Source organism: Sphaerodactylus townsendi, linkage group LG15, assembly GCF_021028975.2.
Source record: "Sphaerodactylus townsendi isolate TG3544 linkage group LG15, MPM_Stown_v2.3, whole genome shotgun sequence".
Classification (NCBI taxonomy): Eukaryota; Metazoa; Chordata; class Lepidosauria; order Squamata; family Sphaerodactylidae; genus Sphaerodactylus; species Sphaerodactylus townsendi.
Window position 1 is genome coordinate 2477866 of NC_059439.1, and position 27238 is coordinate 2505103.

Genomic DNA, 27238 nt, shown 5'->3' on the forward strand with positions numbered 1-27238 from the left:
CGGGCTTTTCGGGCTCCAAAACAAACTCCAGGAATTTTGAATTACTAAAACATTATACTAATCTATTGCAACCAAGAAGTAGTTCCCGGTTTCACATTTTAAAAAAATTAACTCTCTGGTCCTTATATTTTAGGGATATGCAAACTGTTCCTTACAACTGTGCAGCAAAAAGGTCCAAAGGTCAAGGGATATGAATAGTTCAATTATTGTAAAGTGAGAGGGAGTCCTGACAGAGGTGGGATCCAGCAGGTTCTCACCAGTTCCCGAGAGTGGGTTACTAATTATTTCTGTGTGCCGAGAGGGGGTTACTAATTGGGTCCGCTTTTCCGTTAGGAATTCCATTAGGTCCAAAAATCATAAAGCCCTGTTGTTTCCTATGCGGCTGGTTAGCGAAGGTAGAAAACGGGATAATTCTCCCTGTTGGGCTGTTTTAAAAACATGTTTTAGAAAGATGGTAAAGTTCCTTGTTTAAGGAAAGTATCCTTCTTTTGATTTCTAGACACAAAATTAAGTATTTGAAAGTATTGAGTATTTGACAGGCAGTCAATTAGAGGAGAAGTGGTTGTTTCTGTTGGCAGTAGACGATAGGACTTGCTATAATGAGTTTAAATTATGGACAGAAAGATACCAGCTGGAAATTAGGGATTTTCTTTTACAGTAAGAGTTTTTTACAGTAACAGAGAAATTATTAATGCCCCGCCCCCGAAATGCCCGGCCACACCCCCGTCGTGCCCCGCCCAGCCCCATTGACGCTACGCCACTGTTTGAATCCCACCACCATGGGAACCTGTTACTAAAATTTTTGGATCCCACCACTGGGAGTCCACAACATGTTTTGATATTAAAGAAGTGTCCTCTCACTTGGAAAGGATGGAAAGCTCTTGGTTAGAATCTTACTTTAAAAAAAAAGAAAGCTGGGAACTAGTAGATCATGGTGATAGATTGTTAATAATGTTACAATGCTGTAGTGATCTAGGAATTCCTGATTTTAAGAAAAGTCTGAAAAAGCCTTCTGAGGCAAGGAACAGGTGGGGGAAACTGAAGTGTGGACATTGTAGTTTTTTAGCAGCAGTGAGAGCTACAAAAATACTTGTCTTAGGTCTATTCTTACTCATGACCTCCACTATTATGACTTCTCTCTGGAAACTCAGGAAATGGAAATTCTACCACAGCCCTCGGTTTGTCCTTTTTGAACACAAGTTATCAAACCAGCTGACTGTCCTTACCACTGATAATGATCAGGTTCCATGTCAGAGAACAGCAGCTCACCCCGGGGGCTGTTTTATGAGATGGGGGGAGGGCTAACTCCATAGTGGGGGTGCAGCAGCTGTGTCCCAAGGGGCAACGCGCAGCAGAGGCGTAGCTAGGGTAAATGGAGCCTGGTGCAAAATCTGAGATTTGCGGGGGGCCCCCCAGGTTTTTTTGTTTTTTTAGTGTTTTTCAGTTTTTGCCTGCAGGGGGCGCACTGTTTAGGCTTAACAGTGGTGGCGAACCTTTGGCACTCCAGATGTTATGGACTACAATTCCCATCAGCCCCTACAGTGTCACTCATACAATGCAAAACCAAAGAGGATGGCAAAGGGAAACAAGCAAACTTGGTCTCAACCTGCGGCTCTCCACATATTCACGGACTACAAATCCCATCAGCCATGCTGGCAGGGGCTGATGGGAATTGTAGTCCATAACATCTGGAGTGCCAAAGGTTCACCACCACGGGGCTAGCAGCATCAAAAAGTTCAGGATATCAGAGACTAACCTGATGATACCACCCAGGTTTGGTGAAGTTTGGCTCAGGGCGTCCAAAGTTATCGACCTTCAAAGGTGTAGCCCCCATCTCCGATTAGCTCCCATTGGAAACAATGGGGAATGGGGCACCCCCTTTGGGAGTCCATAACTTTGGACTCCCTGAACCAAACCTCACCTAACTTGGGTGGTATCATCAGGAGAGTCTCCTGAAAAATCACTGAGATTTTGGTGCTGCTAGCCTACAAACTGCGGCCCCTGCAGTCTGACAACTGAAAAAACACAAAAAATACAAAAACCACAAACCTGAATTTTTGTGCGTGCCTCCCCCGGTGTGCTCCCAGTGCAACATGCACCCCCTTCCCCCTTGTATCTCCGCCTCTGATGAGCAGGTAGGCCTCATGCCTGCATCTCACCGTCCTTGCTCTTCAGCACGACCAGGGTGACCAAGAAAGGGATAAGGCAGATGGGGGTGATGATCAGGGTAAGCAGGACATTTTCAGGGGGGTCCAGGAGGAGGGGGTGCTCCAGAGTGCAGTTGAGAAAGTACGTGTGGTGGCTCCTGATGGTGTAATGCTCTGCCAAGGCATTGGGGTAGCCGTACTCCAGTCTGTCTGCCCAGTCCTCCAGGCAATGTCTCAGCGTGGTGTATGGCCTGGGGAAAGACGAGGAGACAAAGAAAATGGGGAATGGGAGCGTTAGATAGAAACAGGGTGACAAAAGTAGGTCCCCAGCAGAGGTGGGATCCAGCAGGTTCTCGCAGGTTCCCGAGAGTCGGTTACTAAGTGTTTCTGTGTGCCGAGAGGGGGTGACTAATGGGTGATTTTGCCCCATGATTTTTGCCTTAGTTACGCCCCTCCTCTCAGCAGTAGCGCGCAGAACTTGAAGCAGTCTAGCAGGAGGTGCACCGGCGTGTGTGGCAGCCTGCGCCCACTGGCGTAATGGCCATTGGGCAAGGTGGGCAGCTGCCCAGGGCATCACCTTGTGGGGGGCATCAAAATGCTGGGTTCGTTTTTGGGTATTTTAGTGGTTTTCCATTTTTGGCCTGCAGGGGGCGCAGTTTTTAGGCTAGCGGCACCAAAATTTCAGTGTATTATCAGGAGACTGTCCTTATGCTACCCCAAGTTTGGTGAGGAAAGTTGGTTCAGGGGAGTCCAAAGTTATGAACTCCTGCGCAAAAGGGGTGCCCCTATCCCCATCTGTTTCCAGCCTGGGGGCTAATAGGAGATCGGGGCTGCAGTTTTGAGGTCCGCAACTTTGGCCCCTGAACCAAACCGCACCTAAGCTTTAGAGTATCATCGAAGCAGTCTCCCATGAGACCCTGAAAGTTTGAGACTGTGTGCCTTCAGAAATGTGCCCCACAGCTCGGCACACCCCCATTGACAGCAATGCAGAAAAGTCAATGCAGAACAAAGATTCTTGGGCAGAATTTCTAGGATGTTCCTGCAGGGGTGCATTTTTTTTGGATGTATCGGCAATTCAAAATTTCAAGGTAGTATCATCTGGAGATGATGCGCACCCCCCCAAGTTTGGTGCAGTTTTGGTTCAGGGGCCAAAGCGCATGGACCCTCAAAGAGCTGTATCCCCTCATCTCCTAATTAAGCTCCTATTGGAACCATTGGGAGACCATCCCTTTGGAATCCTTGAACCAAACCTCACACCAAACTTGGGGAGTAGCATATAAGAACGATCTCCTGATGATATGCTGGAAATTTGAGGTGCTGATATGTCTAAAAATGCACCCACCTGCGAGGCACCAATGTCCTGGTGCAAAAAATTTGGTTAGGTGGTGGAGTGGCTGCCACTTGCATGGGGGGGGGGGGGGGGGCATCCAACCTCGTGGCCTTTGGGCTCCAGGGCTACAGTTTGTCCAGGGCTGCCTCGTTACGCCCCTGCCTGCGCCTGCGTGCATTCGTTTCCCACCCAAGGACCGGCGCAGCGGCTGCGTCCTTGCCACATCCCCGCCCAGGAATGCCCCTCCCCCAGAATCCCCGGCCACGCCCCCATCGTGCCCCGCCCAGCCCCACTGGCGCTACGCCACAGTTTGAATCCCACCACCATGGGAACCTGTCACTAAAATTTTTGGATCCCACCACTGGTGCATCCTAAGGAATGTTTGCTCTCTCAGCTCATGTGGATGTGGTGCTTTCATCATCAGATGCCCTCCCCAGTTTGTGGAATTTATTTATTTATTTTGTTTTATATATCGTCCTATCCCCGGAGGGCTCCGGGCGGTGTACAACATAAAATTCCACTAAAAATACAACTGGAACTAGGGGAGCAAGAACTAAATATAGATAAATAAAGCACAAATTACATAAGCGCCACTAGTTATAAAATAGAATAGCTAAAATCCCTTTAAAAACAGTGGTTAATGCAATAAAACGGCGTCCAGCGAAAACCCGTTGTTTAAAAACCCTCCCCAAGAGGGAGGAACAGCGGGTCCCATTGGTGTTAAGGGACCCCTAATGCTGTGGTGGGATCCAAAAATTTTAGTAACAGGTTCCCATGGTGGTGGGATTCAAATTGCATGTAAGCACCAATGGGGCAGAGGCTGATTTGGCACGATCAGAAGGGGCGTGGCCGGGGCATTCCGAGGGTGGGAGCATTCCTGGAGCAGGGCTGTCGGCAGGAACTTGCGGAAGCTTTCACTGGTCCTTGGGCGGGAAACTAATGCACGCAGGTGCGGGCTGCCACGCACGCCGGTGGAACTCCTGCTAGACTGCTTCGAGTTCTGCGCGCTACTGCTGAGAGGAGGGGGCGTAGATAAAGGCAAAAATCACGTGGCAAAATCACCAATTAGTCACCCCCTCTCGGCACACACAAATAATTAGTAACTTACTCTCGGGAACCTGTGAGAACCTGCTGGATCCCACCTCTGCCCTAATGTAAGGGGAGCAGAAGGGGGAACTTCACTCAGTGGCTGGACTCTCGAAAGGCCCGGTGGAACAACTCAGTCTTACAAGACTTGTGGAACTCACCAAGATCCCGCAGGGCCTGGACAGTTGGAGGGAGAGTGTTCCACCAGGCCGGGGCCAGAGCCATAAAGGCCCTGGCCCGCGTAGAGGCCAGCCACATCACTGAGGGGCTGGGGACCACCAGCAAATTGGCCTCTGTTGAACGCAGAGTTCAAGCAGGGACATAGGGGGTAATGTGGTCCTGCCATTTGCATGTTCTGGAGGACAATCACTTGTGCGGGGCATTTTGCCACTCGGAAAAATGTCTTATCACTTTTAATTTTCTCATTGAAGGACTCCAAGTCAATTCTAGGAATTACTTTTAGTGACACCTTAACTTGGAGTGTCCGCTTGGCAGCTATAAAAGCTACGACTCTGAAGACCATTGGAGCCATTACGAGGTTCTACTGTACGAAGGGAGGGTTTCATGTGGATCCAGCCCTCAAACCTTTGGTAAGCAAGACCCTGTCTTTTATACGGCGTAGAAATCTGGGGCTGGAAAGAACAAGCAGTCATTAGCTTAGAATCTCTCCGAAACTCTTTCACGAGACAGATTTTAGCACTTCCTAAGCTATAGGGTCTCCTGTGGCCCTACTGAAGGCAGAGTTTGGTCTCCCTTCATTTACAGCACGCGCATGTCTAGCAATATTAAAATTTTGAAAGCAAAATAAAACTTCAAATACAGATACTTTCAGTCACCAATTATTTATTTATTTATTTATCTATCTATCTGTCTGTCTATCTATCTATCTATCTATCTATCTATCTATCTATCTATCTATCTATCTATCTATCTATCTATCTATCTATCTATCTATCTATCTATCTATCTATTTATTTATTTATTTATTTATTTATTTATTTATTTATTTATTTGTTGGGTTTATAAACCGCCCTCTCCCGAAGGGCTCAGGGCGGTGTACAGTACAGAGCACAATCAATTTAAAACAATAAATAAGAATTAAGATGGCTCTTATAAAATATAAACCCTACCCCATTAAAAATGCAGCCTATAAAATTTGCAATTAGCGTATGTTAATATTGATTCAAGATGAAGCCTGCTGGCAATTCCCTCTAAAACATGCACATCAAAGAAGGACAGGAGGGGCCGTATGCAGCAGCAGCGGTAAACAAGAGGCTAGAGAAGGAAGGAAGGGGCCCCTATCAGCGGCTGAATCTCCCCAAAGGCCGATTAGGAACAGTTAGGTCTTGCAGGCCCTGTGGAATTCAGCAAGGTCCATGCAGGGGGTGGACAATTGATGGAAGAGCATTCCACCAGGCAGGGGCCAGAGCCTTAAAGGCTCTGGCCGGGTGGGCACCAGCAGTAACATGGAGGAGCCAGGAATCACCAGTGAGAATTGGCCTCTGCGAGCGCCATGAAGGCAGGTTAGACATATGGGAGTAAAGGCGGTCCGCGAAGATGCGTAGAGTCCCAGGCAGCGCAAAGCCTTAAGGGTCAACACCAACACCTTGAAAGTGATTCCGGTATTCAATGGGTAGCCAGTGCAAGCGTGAGGAGCACAGGTGTAACCTGTTCTCTCATGGCACCCCCTGCAAGCATCGGGCAGCAGCATTCTGGACCATTTTTCAATCTCCGAATCAGAAGAGTATGAGAGAGGCCAGCGTAGAAGCCCGAGTTGCAATAGTCTAACCTGGAGGTGACGTTGCATGGACCACTGTGGCCAGGAGAACCGGTTTGGGAGAGGAAGGGGAGCCAGCGCCCGGGACAACCTGGCGAAGATGGTAAAACGCGACCCGAGGTGTATGGGCCACCTGGGTCTCCATTGAAAGAGACAGATCAGGTGGACCCCCCCAGGTCATGCAGACGGAGGAGGTTGAGTGCCAATATAGCCCCTCCCACTCCGGCGGCTGGAAATCCCCCCCTCCCCCTCACGTCTCAGCCAGGGGATCTCCGTCTTCGATGGATTCCAGCTTCCCAACCTGCTCTGTTTCCAGCCAGCCAGCCCACTACGACCTCCAAACAATGCTGGGAGGCAGCAGGGGGCTGGCTGCCATTCCCCCACTCCATCCAGCAGAGATGAGCTGGGTGTCATCAGCATGCTGATGACGATCGGCATTAAAGCTCCACACCAAGCTGAGCAAGGGGTGCAGCATATAGATGTTAAAATAATGAGTGGGGACAGCAGCCACTGGGGCACATCTGGTGGTGTTGGAGGCAAGAGTTGGGCAAAACACGCTAAATCAGGTTGAAGTTGGAGACAGAGTATACAAGTGTCTCTATGCTAATAGTAGAAGCATTAGACCTAAAATGGGAGGCTGGGTACAGGTTTTGAAGGAGGACATTGATATAGTGGGCATCCGCGGAGCATGGTGGAATAGAGGAGCCAGTGGGATGCTGTTATCCCAGGTTACAGGCTCTACAGGAAGGATGGGACAGAGTATTGGAGGTGGGGTGGCCCTCTACATCAAAGAGGCATGGTGTCACATAAAATAGACAATGCAGGGGAGCTGATTCCTCTACAGAAGCACTGTGGATATCAATACCAGGGGTGAAGCAAAGTTTAACATTAGGAATATACCCTTAGTCCTGACCAAAGTGCACAAGGGATTCTGAGGATGGAAAAAAGAAATTAGAGGCCAACAACTAAAAATGTAGAGTGTTGTGGGCGATTTTAACTATCCCATAAACTGGAAAAATGCATGTTCAAGGTCATAGTAAGGAGAGAACATTCCTGGATATGCTAAATGACTGTGGCAGAGCAGATGGTTGTACAGAACCGTAGGAGATGTAGTCCCTAGATCTAATTCTATGTGGGACCCGTTACAGTGCGAGAAGGAAGTCAGTGTTGTTGAGCGATGAGAACAGCGACCACAATGCTGTCAGATTCAGTATCTCTGCATCTTGAACAAGTGACAACTTCTTAAAATGGACACATTTGCCTTCAGAAAGGGGAAATTTCTCAAGATGAGGGGGATAGTCATAGGAAGCTGAAAGGAAAATCAAGAAGTCAAAATGTCAAGGTGCTTGGAGGTTATTTAAAAACACAGTCTTAAAAGCTCAGCTGGAATGTGTTCATGGGTTAGGAAGGCAGCCCAGTCCAAAAGAAGCCACCATGGTTAACAAGGGGAGGTTGAGAGGTAATTATTAGGAAAAAAAGATGTCTTTTAGAAAATGGAAGTCCAACCCAACTGATGAAGAATACCAGAGAACTACAAATGGTGGCAAAGAGAAGCAAGTTAGCTGTAAGGGAGGCAAAAAAAAGGATTATGAGGCATGGCTCACGAACACTCGAAGACTAGCAACAAGCAGTTCTTCAAAATTACACATCAAAAGCAGGAAGCCAGCTAGAGGCGGTACAGGTCCGTTAGGCGATGAAGGAACAAAAGTGTGCTAAAGGTGACAGGGGAGATTGCAGAGAAGCTGAATGAATTCTTTGCTGTCTTCACCCAAGAAGAGTGAGGAAAATTCCTGCACCTGAACCAAGCTTCTTAGGAGGTGAATCAGAACTAAAAGCGAGGGATTAGTGTGAACAAGGGAAGAAGTTCTGGCAGCCGTTGATAAACTAAATGCTGCCAAATCCTGGCCCAGATTGCATTCATCCAAGAGTTCTTAAAGGCTCAAGCATGGGAGTGCTGATGTTCTCACATTAATGCAGCTTATCCCATGAAATCAGGCTCCATCCCTGAAGACTGGAAGATGGCCAATGTCGCACCAATCTTTAGAAAGGATCTAGGGGGGACCCGGGAAATTACAGGCCCGTCAGTTTGACATCTGTTCCTAGTAGATGGTAGAATCTATCATTAAAGATAAAATTATAAAACATGTAGAAAAGCAAGATCTGCTGAGGAAAGTCAGCATGGCTTTTGTAGGGGAGCAAGTCTGTCTTACAAGCTTACTAGAGTTCTTTGGGGTGCCAAGCAGACATGTGGATAAAGAAGGGGAACCAGTGGACATTGTCTACTTGGGAATTTCCAAAAAGAGCTTTTGACAAGTTCCCTCACAGAGACTGTTGAGAAAACTCAGCAATGAAGGAATAAGAGGGAAGTCCTCCTATGGATTAAAACTGGTTGAGGAACAGGAAACAAAGAGTGGTGTAAATGGGAAGTTCTCTGTGGAGAGATGTAGGGAGTGAGGTGTCCCCAAAGTCCGTTTGGGACCAGTGTCTTTAACCTATTCATAAATGACCTGGAAGTAGGGGTGGGTAGTGTAATTGTAGGATTTGCAGATGATACCAAATTATGTAGGGTGGTGAGAACCACAAAGGATTCTGAAACTCAAAGCGGACCTTGATAAATTAGGTGAGTGGGCTGAAATGGCAAATGCAGTTCAATGTAGCCGAAATGTAAAGTGTTGATGCACATGGGGCAAAAAATCCAAGCTTCACATACAGCTACAGGGGTCAGTGCTATCAGTCTGGGCCAGGGAAGGGATTTGGCCGTGTAGTTGATAGTTCCATAGGAATGTCTAAACAAGTACGTAACGGTGAAAAGGCAAACTCTATGCTGGGGATAATTAGGAAGGTGAGGTAAAACTGCAAGATTGTCATGCCCTTATATAAAGCCGTGGTGCGTGACCGCGCCAGGTACTGTGTTCAGTTCTGAATTGCATACACATCTCAAAAGGATATCGAAGAGATAGAAAAGAGATGCGAGAGAAGAACCTTGAGGATGATTGAAGAGTTGGAGCTGCTTCCTTGAGGAAGAGGCACAGTTGGGACTCTTCGTTTGGAGGCGATCTGAGGGGGGGGGATATGATTGAAGTCTATAAAATTATGCATGGGGTAGAAAAAATGTTGACGAAATGTTTCTCTCTTTCTCACAATACTAGAACCAGGGGCATTCATTGAAAATGCTGGGGAAAAGTGCAGGACTAATAAAGGAAACGCCTGGCTATAGCGTGTTGGTGTTTGGAATATGCTGCCACAGGAGGTGGTGATGGCCACTAACCTGGATAGCTTTAAAAAGGGCTTGGACAGATTTATGGAGGAGAGTCAATCTATGGCTACCAATCTTGATCCTCCTTGATCTCAGATTGCTAATGCCTTAGCAGACCAGGTGCTCAGGAGCAGCAGCAGCAGAAGGCCATTGCTTTCACATCCTGCATGTGAGCTCCAAAGGCACCTGGTGGGCCACTGCGAGTAGCAGAATGCTGGACTAGATGGACTCTGGTCTGATCCAGCAGGCTAGTTCTTATGTTCTTATGTTCTTATGTTCAGTGGTGTTGGAGCAAGGATTGGAGCAAAACACATAAATCCCAGGTTAAGGACAGAGACAGAGTATACAAGTGTCTCTATGCTAATAGTAGAAGCATTCGACCTAAAATGGGAGGCTTCTAGTGCACAGGTTTTGAAGGGAGGGACATTGATATATAGTGGGCATCAGGAGACATGAGGTGGAGCCAGGGAGAACCAGTGGGATGCTGTTATCCCAGGTTACAGGCTCTGGGAAGGATGAGACCAGGGGTATTGGGGGTGGGGTGGCCCTCTACATCAAAGAAGGCATAGTGTCACATAAGAAAATAGAACAATGCTGGGGGGCTACAGTTCCTCTACAGAGCACTGTGGATATCAATACCAGGGGTGAAGCAAAGTTTAACATTAAAGGAATATATTATATGCGTCCCTGACCCAAAGTGCACAAGAGGAGTTCTGGGATGGAAAAAAAAAAATTAGAGGCCAAGCAGAAAGCAAAAGTAATAGGTATTATTAAGGCTGATTTTAACTATCACATAGAAGCTGGAAAAGTACGTATTTCAGATTAGCATTAAGGAGGAGGAACATTCTGGATATGCTAAATGACTGTAGCTTGAGCAGATGGTTGTAGAACCAACCAGGAGATGTGATCCTGGAATGGGCTACTATGTGTGGGACCCACAGGACAGTGCGGGAAGTCAGTGGTGATGAGCCCGATGGGGGGCAGCGACCACAATGCTGTCAGTTAAACTATATCCTGCATCTTGTTGAACAAGTGACAACTACTAATGCTAGTTACATTTGCCTTCGAAAGGAAATTTCTATAAAAGATGAGGATAGTCTTGGGAAGCTGAAAGGAAAATCAGAAGAAGTCAAAATGTCAAGTGCTTGGAGGTTATTTAAAACACAGTCTTAAAAAAGCTCAGCTGGAATGTGTTCACTTAAGGTTAGAAGGTGGCGCCAGTCAAAAGCCACCATGGTTAACAAAGGGGAGGTTGAGGTGGTGGTAGAAGGAGAAAAGATGAAATGCTTTAGAAAGTAAAATTAGCTTAACTGATGAAGAATACCAGAGAGAACACAAATGGTGGCAAAGAGAATAAGTTAGCTGTAAAAGGAAGTGAAAAGAGTTATGAGGAAAAGCATGGCTGCGAACATCTGAAGACTAGCAACAAACAGTTCTTCAAGAGTACATCAAAGCAGGAAAAGCCAGCTAGGGAAGTGGAGTCCGTTAGGCGATGAAGGAACAAAAGTGTGCTAAAAGGTGACAGAGGAGATTGCAGAGCTGGACAGATAATTCTTTGCATCTGTCTTCTGCAAGAGAAGTGAGGAAAATTCCTGCACCTGAACCAAAGCTTCTTAGGAGGTGAATCGAGGAACTAAGCAGAGATTAGTGGTAGGCAGGAAAGTTCTGGCAGCCATTGATAAACTAAATGCTACAAATCCCGGCTGGTGCATCCAAGGAGTTCTTAAAAGAGCTCAAGCATGAAATTGCTGATGTTCTCCACATTAATATACAACTTATCCCTGAAATCAGGGCTCCATCCCACAGAAGAGAGACTGGGAGAGATGGCCAATGTCATGATAACAAGAAGTTAGAGAGGGACCACGAGAATTACAGGCCAGTCAGTTTGACATCTGTTCCTGAAGTAGAATTAGTAGAATATGTTAAAGATAAGAATTGATAAGAAGCATGTAGAAAAGCAAAGATCCTGCTGAGGAAAGTCAGCATGGCACATAGAGAGCAAGTCCTGTGCCCTACAAACTTACTGGGAGTTCTTTGAGGGGGTGTAAACAGACATGTGGATAAGGGGAACCAGTGGACATTGTCTACTTGGATTTCAAAGGCTTTTAACAAAGTTCCTCACCAGAACTGTTGAGAAAACTCAGCAGCCAAGAAGGAATAGAGGGAATCCTAGTTAAACTGGTTGAGAACAGGAAACTAAAGAGTGGGTGTAAATGGGAAGTTCTACACAGTATGGAGATGTGAGAATTAGTCCCCAAGGATCCATTTTGGGACCAGTGCTCTTACAACTTATTCATAAGCTGACCTGGAAGTAAGAGGGTGGGTAGTGTAATTTGGCCAAGTTTGCAGATGATACCAGGAGTATGTAGAGGTGAGGCGAGAACCACAAAGTTAAGAGCTCAAAGCGGACATGATAGGAGGAGTAGGTGAGTGGGCTAAGAAATGGCAAATGCAGTTCAATGTAGCCGAAATGTAAAGAGTGATGCACATAGGGCAAAAAATCCAAACTTCACACATACTGCGCTACAGGGGTCAGTGCTATCAGTCACAGACCAGGAAAGGGATTTGGGGGTCCTAGGTGTTAGTTCCATGGGAATGTCAACTCAATGCATGGCAGCGGTGAAAAGAGCAAACTCTATGCTGGGGATAATTAGGAAGGTGAGAATAAAACTGCAAAGATTGTCATGCACCCTTATAGCAAGCTTCGTGAAATGCGGCCCATACTTGGAGTACTGTGTTCGAGAAGTTCAAGGTAAGCCACATCTCAAAAAGGATATAGAGAAAGAGAGATAGAAAAAAAAGTGCAGAGACACTTGAGGGATGATTAGGAAAGTTGGAGCACACCTTCCTTATGAGGAGAGGAGCTGCAGCGTTTGGAACTGCTGAGTTTGGAGAGGCGTCTAGGGGATATGATTAGAAGTCTGGAATTATGCATGGGGTAGAAAATGTTGACAGAGAGAAATGTTTCTCTCTTTCTCACAATACTAGAACCAGGGGCATTCATTAGAAAGAAAATGCTGGGAAGAATTAGGACTAATAAAAGGAAACACTTCTTCCTTAGCGTGTGATTGGTGTTTGGAATATGCTGCCACAGGAGGTGGTGATGGCCCATAGCCTGGATAGCTTTAAAAGGGCTTGGACAGGTTATGTGGAGAGAAGTCAATCTATGGCTGTCCTTGATCCTCCTTGATCTCAGATTACTAATGCCTTAGACCAGGTGCTCAGGAGGCAGCAGCTTGGCAAGAGCCATTGCTGCATCCTGCATGTAGGCTCCCAGAGCACCTGGTGGGGCCACTGCGAGTAGCAGAATGCTGGACTAGATGGACTCTGTGAGTCTGATCCAGCAGGCTGGTCCTTATGTTCTTATGTTCTTATATGTTTAAATGAAGTGAGCACCTCTGAGATGCCCAGTCCCCACACCACACTTGCACGTCCGGTCCCAGAGAAGCTGAGACAATCCATTTAAGGACAGTGCCCCGCGCTTTTGAGGCGGCCAAGCATTGGTGGAGCCAAAAGGTCATAGTAGACCACATCAAACGCTCGCGAGTTAGAGTCCTAACAAAACCAGCAGCGCCCGATCCACTTCTCAGGTACTAGTTGTAAAAGCGAGAACAGCAAATCTGTAGCCGGTGGCGAGGCGATCTCCGTCCCATGCCCAGCTTTTCTGAGCGGACTGGAAGGGATCAAAAGCCGATCGTCCTCCAGGAAACCCCGAAGCTGCTCCAACACCACTCTGCTCAATTACGCTTCCCCAGAGCAGAAAGATTCGAAAGCGGGGTGAAGTGGTGGCCAGATCACTGGGATCCTAGCGATGGTCTTTTCAAGAGTGGGCGGGACCACTGCCTCCTTCAACCCACCCAGGAAAAAACTCGCTTGCTCCGGGGAGCTGGCCAGTGATATACTCAACAAGGTGGGGTGGTAACTCCGCCTGTGCACGCTTTAATAAGAAGCCAGGAGGAACACGGATCCAGAGGACAGGTAGTAGGTCCCCAACTTGGCAGCCAGGGTCCTGTCATTAGCGGCTTCACAGAGAGCAGGAGAACTGGGCCAAACAAGGGCCAGAAGGCGGCAAGGGAGCCTCCAGTTCCTTATTGACTCTAAAAGGTGGCAGGAAGGTCTTGGCGGAAGCGGCTGCGACCATTTATCTGCAAAAAAAACTCGCCATTACCTCTCACAGCTGATAGCCAATTGACAATTTAGCCGACCCCTCAGACAATGAGGTCAAGGACCGAATATCTGAGAAACAATGATGGGCAGGCTGAGAGCTGGCAGGCGCTTGAGGGAGGAGGAGAAGAAGATTCTCTTAAGCCTCTTTAGTCGCATACACCTCATGAGCACTTCATAAGCGTCCTATAAGATGTTAGGTGCAGCCTGCGTCACGAGCTTTCCTCACACACCAAGCTCTGAGTCGTCGGTTTCGCTTCATAATGCCGAGCGTGGCTCCTCCAGTGTACCAAGGGGCCAGCGGCGGCGGAGGCGTGAGAGGAGCGCCCGAGGGAGCAATCACCTCGATGACATCGGAAGAGGCAGGAATTCCAGTCTTCCACTGGCTCATCGAGGGTGCTGAATGGAGTTCAAAGTCCATAGAGCATTCAAGGAATTCAAATAGGATCCATAAGTCTCCGTAGGCGGACAAGATGGGAATTTAATCGTCACCTAGACAGGAGTGTTAGTAGCATGTCCATCCGAACCTTCAGGGCATAATGGTCAGACCATGGCACTCTATCAATAGAGGACATGACCATATTAACCCCCGACCCGAAAACCAAGTCCAATGTGTGCCCGGCCTCATGAGTGGGGCCAGAATTTACTAAGTGGGGCCAGAATTACTAAATCCCTTATGCAGACAGAGAGATCTCGATTTGATTTTTTTTCAATTCTATTCTCTCATGCTGTAGCATCCCAGATGACTTGATGAAAAACACAAGTCCTGACTTATGAGCTTGGATCCACCATGGAATGCAATGATTGACAGTTTCATAATTTCCCAGTCAAAATTTGCCCCATGGTTTAAAACCATCAGAGAGAGAGAGAGAGAGAGAGAGAGAGAGAGAGAGAGAGGCCAATTGGCCATGCTGGCAGGGGCTGATGGGAATTGTAGTCCATGAACATCTGGAGAGCCACAGGTTGCAGACCCCTGTTCTAGAGCATTGTATCTGGAAAACATCTCTGCTCGTAACCTCAGGATGGCGTTTACATCTATGAGGTTCTAAATCTAAACAATGCCATCTGCTACCCTTACTGGGCAATATATTTAAACTCCGTTATCTCAACATCTTTGTGTATGCGGGAATTCAGTTGTTGAAAATCTCCCTCATTATGTTCTAGACTGTCTATTTTATGCAGAATCTAGGAAAAAAATTATTGTTAAAATAATCCCAGGCAACCTTGCTTTCAGGTGTCAATAAACTGATATACTTTCTATCTGATACTACACTTATGTGTCCTACAGAGTAGGTCTCTTTGCATTGGCCGCAAGGAAGGTTAGAGCCAATGAGTCTATAAAGAATGCACCTACTATGCTTGGCTGAAAGTGTTTTATCACTGAAAGATTGTATTTTAACATATATGTTTTTAATGTTAAATGTTAATGTTTTTCTGTCTTCTATTTCTGTTTTGCATTGTAAGGGCCTTTGACCGAGTACCACAAAAAATTTTTTAAAAGTACATTCTAGATGGACCTTCAGTTCCCCAGAATGCAACTTCAAATCCATTAACTTGGGGAAAACACTAGAAAGCTCCCATACACTTACACAGGGGTTAGGATACCACAAACCCTCCAGACTGAATTTTGCTTGGTTGCTAAGAATTGAAATTCAAATGAAAAAGAAAACAGTATTCTGAAATGGTCACAGCTGATTTATAGTGACCCCATGCAGTGGTGGGATCCAAAAATTTTAGTAACAGGTTCTCATGGTGGTGGGATTCAAACAGTGGTGTAGCGTCAATGGGGCTGGAATACGGAGGAACGCGATGGGGGCGTGGCCAGGCATTCCAAGGGCGGGGCATTAATAATTTCTCTGTTACTGTAAAAAACTCTTACTGTAAAAAAAAGTTCCTAATTTCCAGCTGGTATCTTTCTGTCCATAATTCAAACTCATTATAGCAAGTCCCATCGTCTACTGCCAACAGAAACAACTACTTCTCCTCTAATTGACTGCCTGACAAATACTTAATACTTTCAAATACTTCATTTTGTTTCTAGAAATCAAAAGAAGGAGACTTTCCTTAAACAAGGAACTTTACCATATTTCTCAAACATGTTTTTAAAACAGCCCAACAGGGAGAATTATCCCGTTTTCTACCTTCGCTAACCAGCCACATAGGAAACAACAGGACTTGATGATTTTTGGACCTAATGGAATTTCCTATAGCACCCGGTTACCCCAGTAGTAACCCCCTCTCATTTTACACAAATAATTAGTAACCCACTCTCGGGAACTGGTGAGAACCTGCTGGATCCCACCTCTGACCCCATGGTTTTTCAAGGCAAGAGACATTTGGAGGTGGTTTTCCATTGCCTGTCTCTGCATGGGCTGAGAAAGTTCTGAGAGAACTGTGACAGGCCCAATGTGGAGGCTTCATGTGGAGGAATGGGGAATATGGTTCTCCAGATCAGAGCCCACTTCTCTTAACCAATGTGTCACACTGGCTGTATTCTGAAATAGTGATGCTGTTATTTAAAGTGCACGAGTAGGATGGAGGAAGCATTGATTCTAGAAAATGAATATACTGTTACCTTTTATATTTTATCATTATGTCTCAAAATTGTTGAGTTTTACTGAAAGGAAATTAAAATATAAAATTCAAATTATGTGAACGTCAGAATTTTGGATTCAACAAAGCAGCCCTGGAGCATATTAACCCAGAGATGTCTCTGGAGGGCAAGATCGCTAGACAGAAGCTGACCTACTTCGGACATGTGATGAGGGCAAATTCACTGGAAAAAAGAGAGGCTACTTTCGGAATGAGTGGGTGAGTAGCAGGAAAAGGAGAGGGTAGCCAGTGACTTGTTGGTTGGAAACCATTAAGAGGGACTTGGGCATGAACCTCAACCCATTGAAAGAAGTTGTGGCAAAAGGGAAGCATGGAAGGGACTGGTTTATAGAGCATCCAAGAGTCCGACACAACTAAATGGATAGGAAGAGAAGAGAGAATGTCAGAATTTCAGATTTAAATATTCTTAATGTTACTACATTTAAGAACATAAGAACATAAGAAAGAGCCTGCTGGATCAGACCAGAGTCCATCTAGTCTAGGGGTCTGCAACCTGATGGGAATTGTAGTCCATGAACATCTGGAGAGCCACAGGTTGCAGACCCCTGGACTAGTTGAGCACTCTGCTACTCGCAGTGGCCCACCAGATACCACCAGATATAATTTCTTTGCACAAAACTTGATTTGGTTCCAGCTTCCTCTGCACCCACATTTCCTCCATCTGTATCATGCCAGTTCCAGAGGTGGGATCCAGCAGGTTCTCACCAGTTCCCGAGAGTGGGTGACTAATTATTTGTGTGTATGCTGAGGAGGGTTTACTAATTGGGTCTGCTTTTCCATTAGAAATTCAGTGGAGTCCAAAAATCAGCGAGTCCTGTTGTTTCCTATGTGGCTGGTTGGCGAAGGTAGAAACTTGCGGAGGAATGATTCTCCCTGTTGGGCTGTTTAAAGAAACATGTTTAAAATATGGTAAAGTTCCTTGTTTAAGGAAAGTATCCTTCTTTTGATTTCTAGAAACACAATTAAGTATTTGAAAGTATTAAGTATTTGTCAGGCAGTCAATTAGAGGAGAAGTAGTTGTTTCTGTTGGCAGTAGACGATAGGACTTGCTAGAATGAGTTTAAATTATGGACAGAAAGATACCAGCTGGAAATTAGGAACAGTAAGAGTTTTTTACAGTAACAGAGAAATTATTAATGCCCCGCCCCCGTAATGCCCAGCCATGCCCCCGTCGTGCCCCACCCAGTCCCATTGGTGCTACACCACTGTTTGAATCCCACCACCATGGGAACCTGTTACTAAAATTTTTGGATTCCACCACTGGCCAGTTCCAAACCTGGCAGTACCTGCTGATGATGTTCCATGTGCACAAGTGCACGGCGCTGACATTGGCCATCTGCTGACCAAACCTATCCCAGCACACTTCGGCATTGATTCTGTACAAGGCATCTAGAGAGGAAAAGAAGCAAAATGTATGTGTAAGAGCAGGGCAGCAGAGGGATGAGGGCTTTGGCAGCAGGGCCCCTGGATGTTGACTGCCTGTGGTGGAAACATATGATCCTGTAGTTGATTGGGAGATGAGGGATGTCTGCCTACAAGGCCACTGAAAACCAACCAGAATTCTGTGTCCTGCTATGAACAAATTTGGGCCCAGGCAGGAAGGCCTACAAAGAGGCTTATCTGAATTGCTGATAATCATTTTACTGTATTGTCGAAGGCTTTCACGGCCGGAATCACTTGGGTGCTGTGTGGTTACCCGGCTGTATGGCCGTGTTCTAGCAGCATTCTCTCCTGACGTTTCGCCTGCGTCTGTGGCTGGCATCTTCAGAGGATCTGATGTTGGGAAAGCAAGTGGAGTATATATCTGTTGGAGTGTCCAGGGTGGGTGGGGAAACCTTGTCTGTGAGTAACAAAGGCGGCAACCAGGTCAATAGTTGAGGGCATCTGAATAGAAGTATGAGTAACAATGAAGACTATAGCCTGGGAGTAACCTTGTAGATAGCAAGGTCACTGGTGGGAGCATCTGAATAGAAGTATCCTGGCCTTTGACATTTCTTTTGTCTATGAATACTGCTCCTGACAGTAGCTCCTGGTGACTGACCCTCCGATTTGGCCATTGACCTTGCAAAAGCCCTGTGTAGTCCATTGAGTTACATCAACATGTAGTTTTTGGATCTCCAGTTCAATGCTCCAGGAGATGAGTGGCCCCTTCATGGAGTTTGGTCACTTATGAGGATCCCTGCTGCTTGGTCCCTCCACGCTTGGGAGCTTGCATCAGTGCTGGGAATTACTTCCCAGAGAGACAAGAGTAAAGGGCACACATAAGTTTCCAAGTAGGAGGTTCTCTCAAACGTTCCTAGAGTTTGGAAACATCCCGTGATGAGCCAGACACCTTTTCGGTGAGACCGGAGTGCCCAAACTGCAACCCCGAAACCCACTTATTTGCCATATGAAAGTGCTAACACGGCAGAATTTAACCTGATTGCTGAGGTTTTAGTTTTCTAGAAAAATACTGGAGTGGGTTCCAAAGTGCGCATGCTATTCAGGAAAGTAAGCGTGGTAGTAGTCGGTGGCTTTGCTTTGAAGCAACTCGTACCAGCTTTTCCAACAGGTGGAATCCTCAGGACCCTAGGAGGGTTTACTCAAGCAAGCCCCATTACTGCCAGCATCCCGAAGCATATTCCCAGGTAAGAGATGGGATCGTAGGCTTTTAGTTCTTAGCGATGTGAAAATCGGTGGGGTTTAACAGCAGCTTAACAGGATTGCCTACACTTTCTTCCCCTCAAAAAACTAGGTCTTAGAGTTTTAATGCTAATAACTCCATGAGCCCAGCCGCCCAAGTTAGCCTAGGATCATGTATTGTTATTGTGTGGGGGGGCACTCTGTTTGTGCGTGCTCACTGAGAGAACTTCCTAGGTGCCAAATTCCTCTGGCACCCATGCCATAGGTTCACCACCACTGCTCTAGGACAGTGGTTTTCAACCTTCCTAGTGCCGCAACCCTTTAATACAGTTCCTCATGTTGTGGTGACCCCCAACCCTAACATTTATCCATTTTACAGAAGGAGAACACTGATGCAGAGGAGTCTTGAGCGACTTCTGACCCCTGATGATAGGAGTGGATTCGGCCCCCCAAAGGGGTCCCAACCCCCAGGTTGAGAACCACTGCTCTAGGAACTGATGTTGAAGCAAAGATCCTATTTATGTTCCAGACAAATGGCATTTCACTCAGGGCTGGGACTAGGGGTCTGCAACCTGCGGCTCTCCAGATGTTCATGGAGTACAATTGGCCATGCTGGCAGGGGCTGATGGGATTTGTACTCCATGAACATCTGGAGAGCCGCAGGTGGCAGACCCCTGGAGCTTTGAAGCATGGTAGAGTGGTTGGAGCATTGTCCTAGGATTTCAAAACTCCGTTAGGTCATGCAACCTTGAATCAGCCGCTGTCTCAATGAAACCAACTATCCCGGGTCCTTGCAATGATAACATTGTAGGCCCAGAAGGGAACTGAGCACACCACCCTGATGTCCTTGGAGAAAAGGCAGACTCACAAAGTGAGGTAAACACGAGCAAAGGTCTGTCTCCCCCCCTCCCCCTAACTCCCCACCCACCCAAGCTGGTGCTCCAAATTCCCCCTCGCAAATCTGTTTTTCTTTTTAAAGCACACAATCCCGCAGGGGCATGCAGACGGATGATGGATGACGGATGACAGCTGTTCCAGCATGGAAGGGGCAGCCAAAGTGTGCACTTCTACACCCCTGCCTCTATGTCTCACTGGGGCAGGAGCGAGCTCCCTCCATGCACACTTCCTCTGGGGCTCCGAGGAAACTTTTGCAGCTTAGCTTTCAAGAACAGAGCTGCTGGGGAGAGAAGAAGGAAAAAAACCAGGAGACTTAGCACCAATGACTCCCATGACAGCCTCCACTTGGCCCCAAGCAACAGTGGAGGCACACTCAGGACGCCCCCTTAGTCAGCTCCCAGTTGTCTGTCTCCACAGCACGGAGCTTGCTTCACTTATGATGGAATTCTCCAGCTGGCCTGTTGCACCCTTCCATCATTGTAGATCCTATGCACTTAGAAACATTGAAGCGGAAAGGGTCCTTCCTAAAGGTCATCCAGCAGTTTCTTAACTCAAATGTTCTATGGACTACACCCATCGCAGCCCCTGGCCCAGCACTTGGCCAATTGCCACGTTGGCAGGGCTGACCAACGTATCCCATGAACATCCTGGAAGAAACCACAAAGGTTGCTTATGGAGACCAATCCCTCCTGATCTGAGATCACTTGAATTACCGTGCCTTAGCAGACCAGGGGCTCAGGAGCAGCAGCAGGAGGAGGCCATTGCTTTCACCTCCTGCATGTGAGCTCCCAAAGGCACCTGGTGGGCCACTGCGAGTAGCAGAATGCTGGACTAGATGGACTCTGGTCTGATCCAGCAGGCTCGTTCTTATGTCCTTATGTTCTTAACCCCCTTCACAATGCAGGAAATTCACAACGACCTCCCCCCATTCCTCCAGTGACCCCTACTCTGTGCCCAATGGTCAGCATCATGAACTGATATCTGAGCAGGTGGAGAACCCTGCTTGGTGACGGTTCGAATCTCAGCCCCTTCAGCTTGAGTCTTCTGGGAACGTTCCCAGCCCACCTGATGTCAATCTATACCTTTTCCCACTAACATTTCTAAGCGTGGTTAGTTGCGGTGCGGCGGAAGTGACCGTACCATGTTTCTGCAGGTGAAAATAGTCCTGAATGTCTACGAACGTTAAAGAGTCAATCTTAAGCACAGCCTTCATCAAAACCACCATTCTGTGCACTATTAAACATGGTCGTTTGATAAAAGAGCATTTATAGTGCATCAAATGACTTTTGGCGAAACTTGCCTCCCCCCCCCCACATTGGCGCTCTTACTGTCGTTTTTCTGGCACCTGCCATTTTGTGTCAGCTGCACTCTGTGCAGCCGCAGCCATTTGCAGAATGTTCCCAGGAGTTTCCTCTACTTGCAGCTCATCCAAAAACCATTTCATTGTAAAAAGTCGATGAGTAAAGTTTGTTTTTCCTGAGGATCCCGTGCACGTGCCAGTTTGGTAGGCCAGCCCTCGGAGCGGCTGCAGTTCTCAAATGGCATCTTCGCAGCTACAAAAATGTCTCATTTTTTTTTAAAGGAAAAAATGGTACAAGTACAGGATTGTCAGGAAAAACAAACTTTGCTCGTCAACTTTTTTTACAAAAGCAAACTGTCACCGAACATACCAAGCGGCCAATGGCAATACAATAAGATACACATGAAATACACGAATTCCATTTTCTTGCAATGTTCTCAGTGGCAAGAGTGTTATAAGATACCCAATCTCCTGAACAGCTCTGATGTGTTCTTTTGTGAAACTGTGGCCAATTTTATACTGGGAATTAGTAATTTTAACTGCATTTCTTAACCTTGTTTTGCTTTAAAACATTGTCCTGTTTTGTATGCCAATAAAGGCGTGCGTGTGTGTGTGTGTGCGCGCGCGCGCACAAACGGTGGTGGCTGCACAGAGGCTCCTGCAGCTGAGACAAAATGGTAGAAGAAGAAGAGTTTGGATTTATATCCCCCCCTTTCTCTCCTGTAGGAGACTCAAAGGGGCTGACAATCTCCTTGCCCTGCCCCCCTCACAACAAACACCCTGTGAGATGGGTGGGGCTGAGAGAGCTCCGAGAAGCTGTGACTCGCCCAAGGTCACCCAGCTGGCGTGTGTGGGAGTGCACAGGCTAATCTGAATTCCCCAGATAAGCCTCCACATCTCAAGTGGCAGAGCTGGGAATAAAACCTGGTCCCTCCAGATCAGAGTGCACCTGCTCTTAGGCACTGCTCTTAGCCACTACGCCACTGCTGCTCCTAGAACAGAATAAGGCAGGCTCAAGGACACCCCCCCACCCGGAGCATTTTACTGGAAATAAAGTCCAGGAAAAAGTGGCAGATGAATTCACAATTCCACTTAGATCTTTTGATGGAAAATGGTGTCGCTTGGAGTAGGTGGCTGAAAAACCACCCAGCAGGCTCTCAGAGACGGGCCAAAGTGACGGCCTGTAGAAGTGGGATTCCCTTTCAGAAATCTTTGCAACCCTGTGAAATGTGCGGCTGGAGGGGCACCTGGAAAACGAGAGGACCGAAGGTGAGCGGATCTTCCAAACAGACTTCCTTTTTGACCAGTCCAGCGGGAACACTGATGCACAGACAGCAAATAACGTGGTAAAACCAAAGCCTGCCAAGAGTTCAGGAGATGCCATGATCCTGTAGGACCACCATAATAATCAAGGCAGGTGTACAACAGGTACTGTCACAAATATTACACCCATGCGTACTCCAACTCACTAGGTGAGTATCATTTTAACATTATCTTATTATCACAAATATACAAAAAATGTTTGGAAATACACCGTCAGGTTTGGCTATAAAACCTCTATAGGTTTTTATTTCGGCAGTCCTTTGTCAAGCCAATAATTGTTGTACAAAGTATTATTTTTCTTACTCTTCTAGGAGCACAACTGTTTTTTCTTACACTAGATAGTTTCCAAACTGAATTTCAAGTTTCACTTGAATGGCTCTTCTTTAAATAGTCCTTCTCTCTGGATCTCAGGATCTCATGTGAAACTTGAAATTCAGTTTGGGAACTATCCAGTGTAAGAAAAAACAGTTGTGCTCCTAGAGGAGTAAGAAAAAGAATACTTTGTACAACATTTTATTGGCTTGACAAAGGACTGCCGAAATAAAAACCTAATCTAGACGTTTTATCGCCATACTTGACGGTGTAAACATTTTTTTGTATATTTGTGATAATAAGATAATGTTAAAATGATACTCACCTAGTGAGTTGGAGTACGCATGGGTGTAATACATGATCCTGTAGGAGCCAGTATGGATCATGATAATGCAGGAGAAGCTTGAACGCTGCCGCAGGAAAAAGAGACTTGGGCGGGGGACGTCCTCCTGCTCTGTGTGGAACCCACAAGACGAGCCACCCCTCAGGGAGCTCCCTGAAGGGCCAAAGGTCTGCCCTCCACAGACAACCTCCCAACCCCACCACGACCAAGAGCAGGGAAGCCCGGCTGCGAGCAGTCAGTCCTCCAGCAAAGCCACCCAAGCCGCACCCCAGAAGTCCTACTCACCAACGACCAAGAGCAGCAGGAGCAGCTGCGAGGGGCACCCCTGGGCGTTCATCCCTAGGCACCCTCCTGCCCAGCTCTGCTGCCTGTTCCCTCCTGTCCAGCCTGAAGTTTGCCTCTGAATAACAGGAAGCGCCTCCTTTCCTCCGGCAGAGCAGAGTCAGTCGAGCTGAGCGCATCAGGCGTGTGAATAATGAGATACAGGAGCAAGCCCTGCTCCCGGGGGCTCCGCCGCTCCGGCCTCCTCCCCGGCTTCCACTCCCAGCCAAAGGCTCCAGGACCTCTTCCACACACGGGCAGCCACCTGAGGTTACCCCACCTGGCAGCGCCAGGGCTACTGTTTGGGGCACTTCAACTTTCTAGAGCCCAACACGCTTCCCACATCTGTTCTATCTGCTTGGTTGTGAAATCCAAGCGTCAGCTCCAACGGGCAACCGGAGCAGAGGGAAGGAAGGGGAGCAGCAGGCCCTCCGACCAGGACCAAATCAGTCCCAGGAGAGGCCCAAGTCTCTGCTCCAAATCCTGTGCTGTCAGCCTGCGCCTTTTCCGGGACTGCCAGTCACTCGTTTGTTTATTTACTGTTGCAGCCATCGGCCGTAAGATCCTTACAGTGCACATAACAAACAATGGACGTGAACATTTTACAAACATACGACAAAGCCAAGAAAACCCTTCAAATAAGTCAGCAATCCATAAATATTAAAACAGTACAGTTTGGCTAGGATGCATTGCTTACAGAATGTGTAGGTACTGATTTCCTCCTTATATCTATCGCTAAGAAGAAGAAAGCGGCCACTTTAACAGTTACCAGCGGGGTAGCATCAGCCAATAAAAAGCGAATGCGTTCCTCATCAGGGCCGGAAAGATTTGCTAGAATTGGTTCAGCAATTTATGGCAGATGGGTGCATAGAGATAGCAATATAACCAGAGGTGGGATCCAGCAGGTTCTCGCAGGTTCCCGAGAGTGGGTTACTAATTATTTGTGTGTGCCGAGAGGGGGTTACGAATTGGTGATTTTGCCCCATGATTTTGGCCTTAGTTACGCCCCTCCTCTCAGCAGTAGCGCGCAGAACTTGAAGCAGTCTAGCAGGAGGTGCACCGGCGTGCGTGGCAGCCTGCGCCTGCGTGCATTCGTTTCCCGCCCAAGGACCAGCGCAGCGACTGCATCCTTGCCACAGCCCCGCCCAGGAATGCCCCGCCCCCGGAATGCCCGGCCACGCCCCCATCGTGCCCCGCCCAGCCCCATTGGCGCTACACCACAGTTTGAATCCCACCACCATGGGAACCTGTTACTAAAATGTTTGGATCCCACCACTGAATATAACACATAGTGGACAATATCTTCAACCTGATCGAGACCACAGGAGCAAAGATGTAAGACGGCATGGTTTGAAGACCTGCACTAGAGAATACTTTTCTCACAAAGGGCACTGGCGAGATTGGCTAAGTAGCGGGAGAAAAGTTTATTTTCTTAAACAGAGAATATGACAAAGAACATTTCAATTAACAAACCGTACTGATATCGTGAAGGGCATCTTTTTCAACTTCTAGCCTCAGTACCCTGGGGGAAGTGCGAGGATTTTCCCGAAGAAGCTGTTTTTAATTCTTTCGAGATGAGCAAGAATTTTTCCATTGCCATCCCCAAATTTCAGCCCCATACAAAAGCTAAGTGATGACTTTGCCATAAAATGTTGGGGCAACTTTGAATACAAGTTGGGACAACTTTGAATAGAAGAATTTTAATAAATGGCTCCCATCGAGGAGCTGTTGATAAGTTGGTGTTCAAGTGCGCTGCCAGGACAAAGACTTAATTAAAGATATTTAAAAGAAGGGATTTGTTCAGTTCCATGGGCTTGGATAGTCCGCCTGTGCTCACGTCTTTTATTTCCAAAAACTACAATGTTTATCCTATTGCAATTAATTCTCAGCTTCTTTCTATTGCAGCAATCGGCCAATCTGACTTGCATCCTTTTGAGCCAAATTTTAGTGAATGACATAATTACCGTATCATCCACGTACAACAGAGTGTAAATTTTCTGGCCTCTCCAGTGGGGGGAGGGGAATTTTGAGATTCAATAGCCTGAATAAAATCACTAATATAAAAATTGGACAAAAAAGGGGCCAGCAGGCAACTTTGCGTGACACCCTCCTGAACAAGATAGGCCCGCAGTGGTGGCGAACCTATGGCACTCCAGATGTTCATGGACTACAATTCCCATCAGCCCCTGCCAGCATGGCCAATTGGCTAAGGGTTTCCAATTGGCCATGCTGGAAGGGGCTGATGGGAATTGTAGTCCATGAACATCTGGAGTGCCATAGGTTCGCCATGACAGATAGGGTCTGTAAGGGAACTGCATGAGTTTACTCGAACCCTGACTGTGAGGTTGGAATGTAATCCCTTCAGCAGTCTAAAAAGTCTTCTATCAATATTGGTTTTCTCCAGTTTGCTTCATAGTCTTCCTCGCTCCACAGAATCAAAGGCAGAGGAGAGATCAACAAAAGCAACATAAAGGTCTTTTCCATGTTTTTTTTTTTTTGTATATTTCTGGATCTGGGCCGTCAAGATCAGGCAATGATCCGTTGTGCTATGACTCTTTTGAAATCCCGGACTGTTAAAGATTGAAAATATTGGATATCTCTGCCCATTTGAATAATAGACAGCGGGTTTATTGTTTGAAAGATATATCAAGAAGACTAACAGGCAGGGTTCCCTATTGCCCTTTTTATAAATAGGAACTGTAATGTCTTGTTTCCAACGAAAGGGAAACAGCACCTAGCCAGCACCTATTTCCATTTGGTCTTAGAACCCAAATTGCGACGAGCCCTGACCCTTGCCAGGTGCAATATTCTCCCTTCAGCTACCACTCAGGGCAGAATACAGAAAGTGCCTTTTAATGAAAGATTTTGTCCCTGCAGTTCGAGCTTACGAAGAATCAATCCAACACGCGTGATATTACACTGCCGTTACACGGTTTAGCCATGGGAATAAAATATCTAAACCCGTGGTTAAAACCCCAGTGATAATATTAATCTATCAATTGTGGTAACGATGTTGGATTGTGGTTCTGCCAGTGTATTGGAAGCGCTGGCTGCTTTTGTGCTCTGTCATCAGCAAACGGTTATAACTGTACTGGAGATTGTATCATTACACTGAGGTCGCCATTTTTCTGGTATATTGCTGCTGTTTTAATTATGCCATTAAAGGTTTATATATATATATATACCTAGCCAGCACCTACAACAGTGGTGGCGAACCTTTGGCACTCCAGATGTTATGGACTACAATTCCCATCAGCCCCTGCCAGCATGGCCAATTGTAGTCCATAACATCTGGAGTGCCAAAGGTTCGCCACCACGGACCTACAAGTACAATTGATGTCTTTAAAAAAGCCTGACCAAAATTGCGCTCCACCAGTGAGCGTTGAACTCGAATCCCTCGAATGCTGTGTCTGCAGGCTCTGTCCCTCCTTGGAGCCCACCAGATATCTGCTGCACACCCCACTTCTCAAAACACTTCGCAAAGGACGACATCTGTTTTCTTGGCGATCCAGCTGCTCCCATTTGCTAGACAGAGCAACTGAGGCTGGAGGGAACCGTCCCAAGGCTCAAAACGAGTACGTTGCTGATGATGCACACCACAATGGCTCTTAGCCTTGAGGCTGACCTGCTGCTCCCCCGACTGGGGCCTCAAGGATGCAACTGAGCCACTAAGCAGTTCTGGGACACACTTGGGGAAAGGGCCAGGCAGAACCAGACCCTGCCCAAGCCTCTCTGGTGGCCAGACAG

General features: G+C 47.0%; 1 protein-coding gene across 1 annotated transcript; it reads right to left on the reverse strand.

Moving 5' to 3' along the window:
- Positions 1–1936: 1936 nt before the first annotated feature.
- On the reverse strand, positions 1937–23840 carry RAMP2 (receptor activity modifying protein 2). The gene is made up of 4 exons (XM_048517974.1): positions 23456–23840; positions 18435–18603; positions 17660–17762; positions 1937–2398 (listed from the first exon to the last, which is right to left on the reverse strand). The coding sequence occupies exons 2-4, from the start codon at positions 18457–18459 to the stop codon at positions 2143–2145; spliced, it is 384 nt and encodes a 127-aa protein (XP_048373931.1). The 5' UTR covers positions 18460–18603; positions 23456–23840; the 3' UTR covers positions 1937–2142.
- Between the last annotated feature and the right edge of the window lie 3398 nt (positions 23841–27238).

What these genes read in the sequence shown, in the direction of transcription:
- RAMP2 (XM_048517974.1), bottom strand. Translation starts at nt 18,459, where the DNA reads ATGGACTACACAGGGCTTTTGCAAG. An exon ending in CTACACAGGGCTTTTGCAAG is followed by an intron (nt 17,763 to 18,434) that starts GTCAATGGCCAA and finishes TTTCCTCTCTAG; the next exon opens with ATGCCTTGTACAGAATCAAT. An exon ending in ACATGGAACATCATCAGCAG is followed by an intron (nt 2,399 to 17,659) that starts GTACTGCCAGGT and finishes GTCTTTCCCCAG; the next exon opens with GCCATACACCACGCTGAGAC.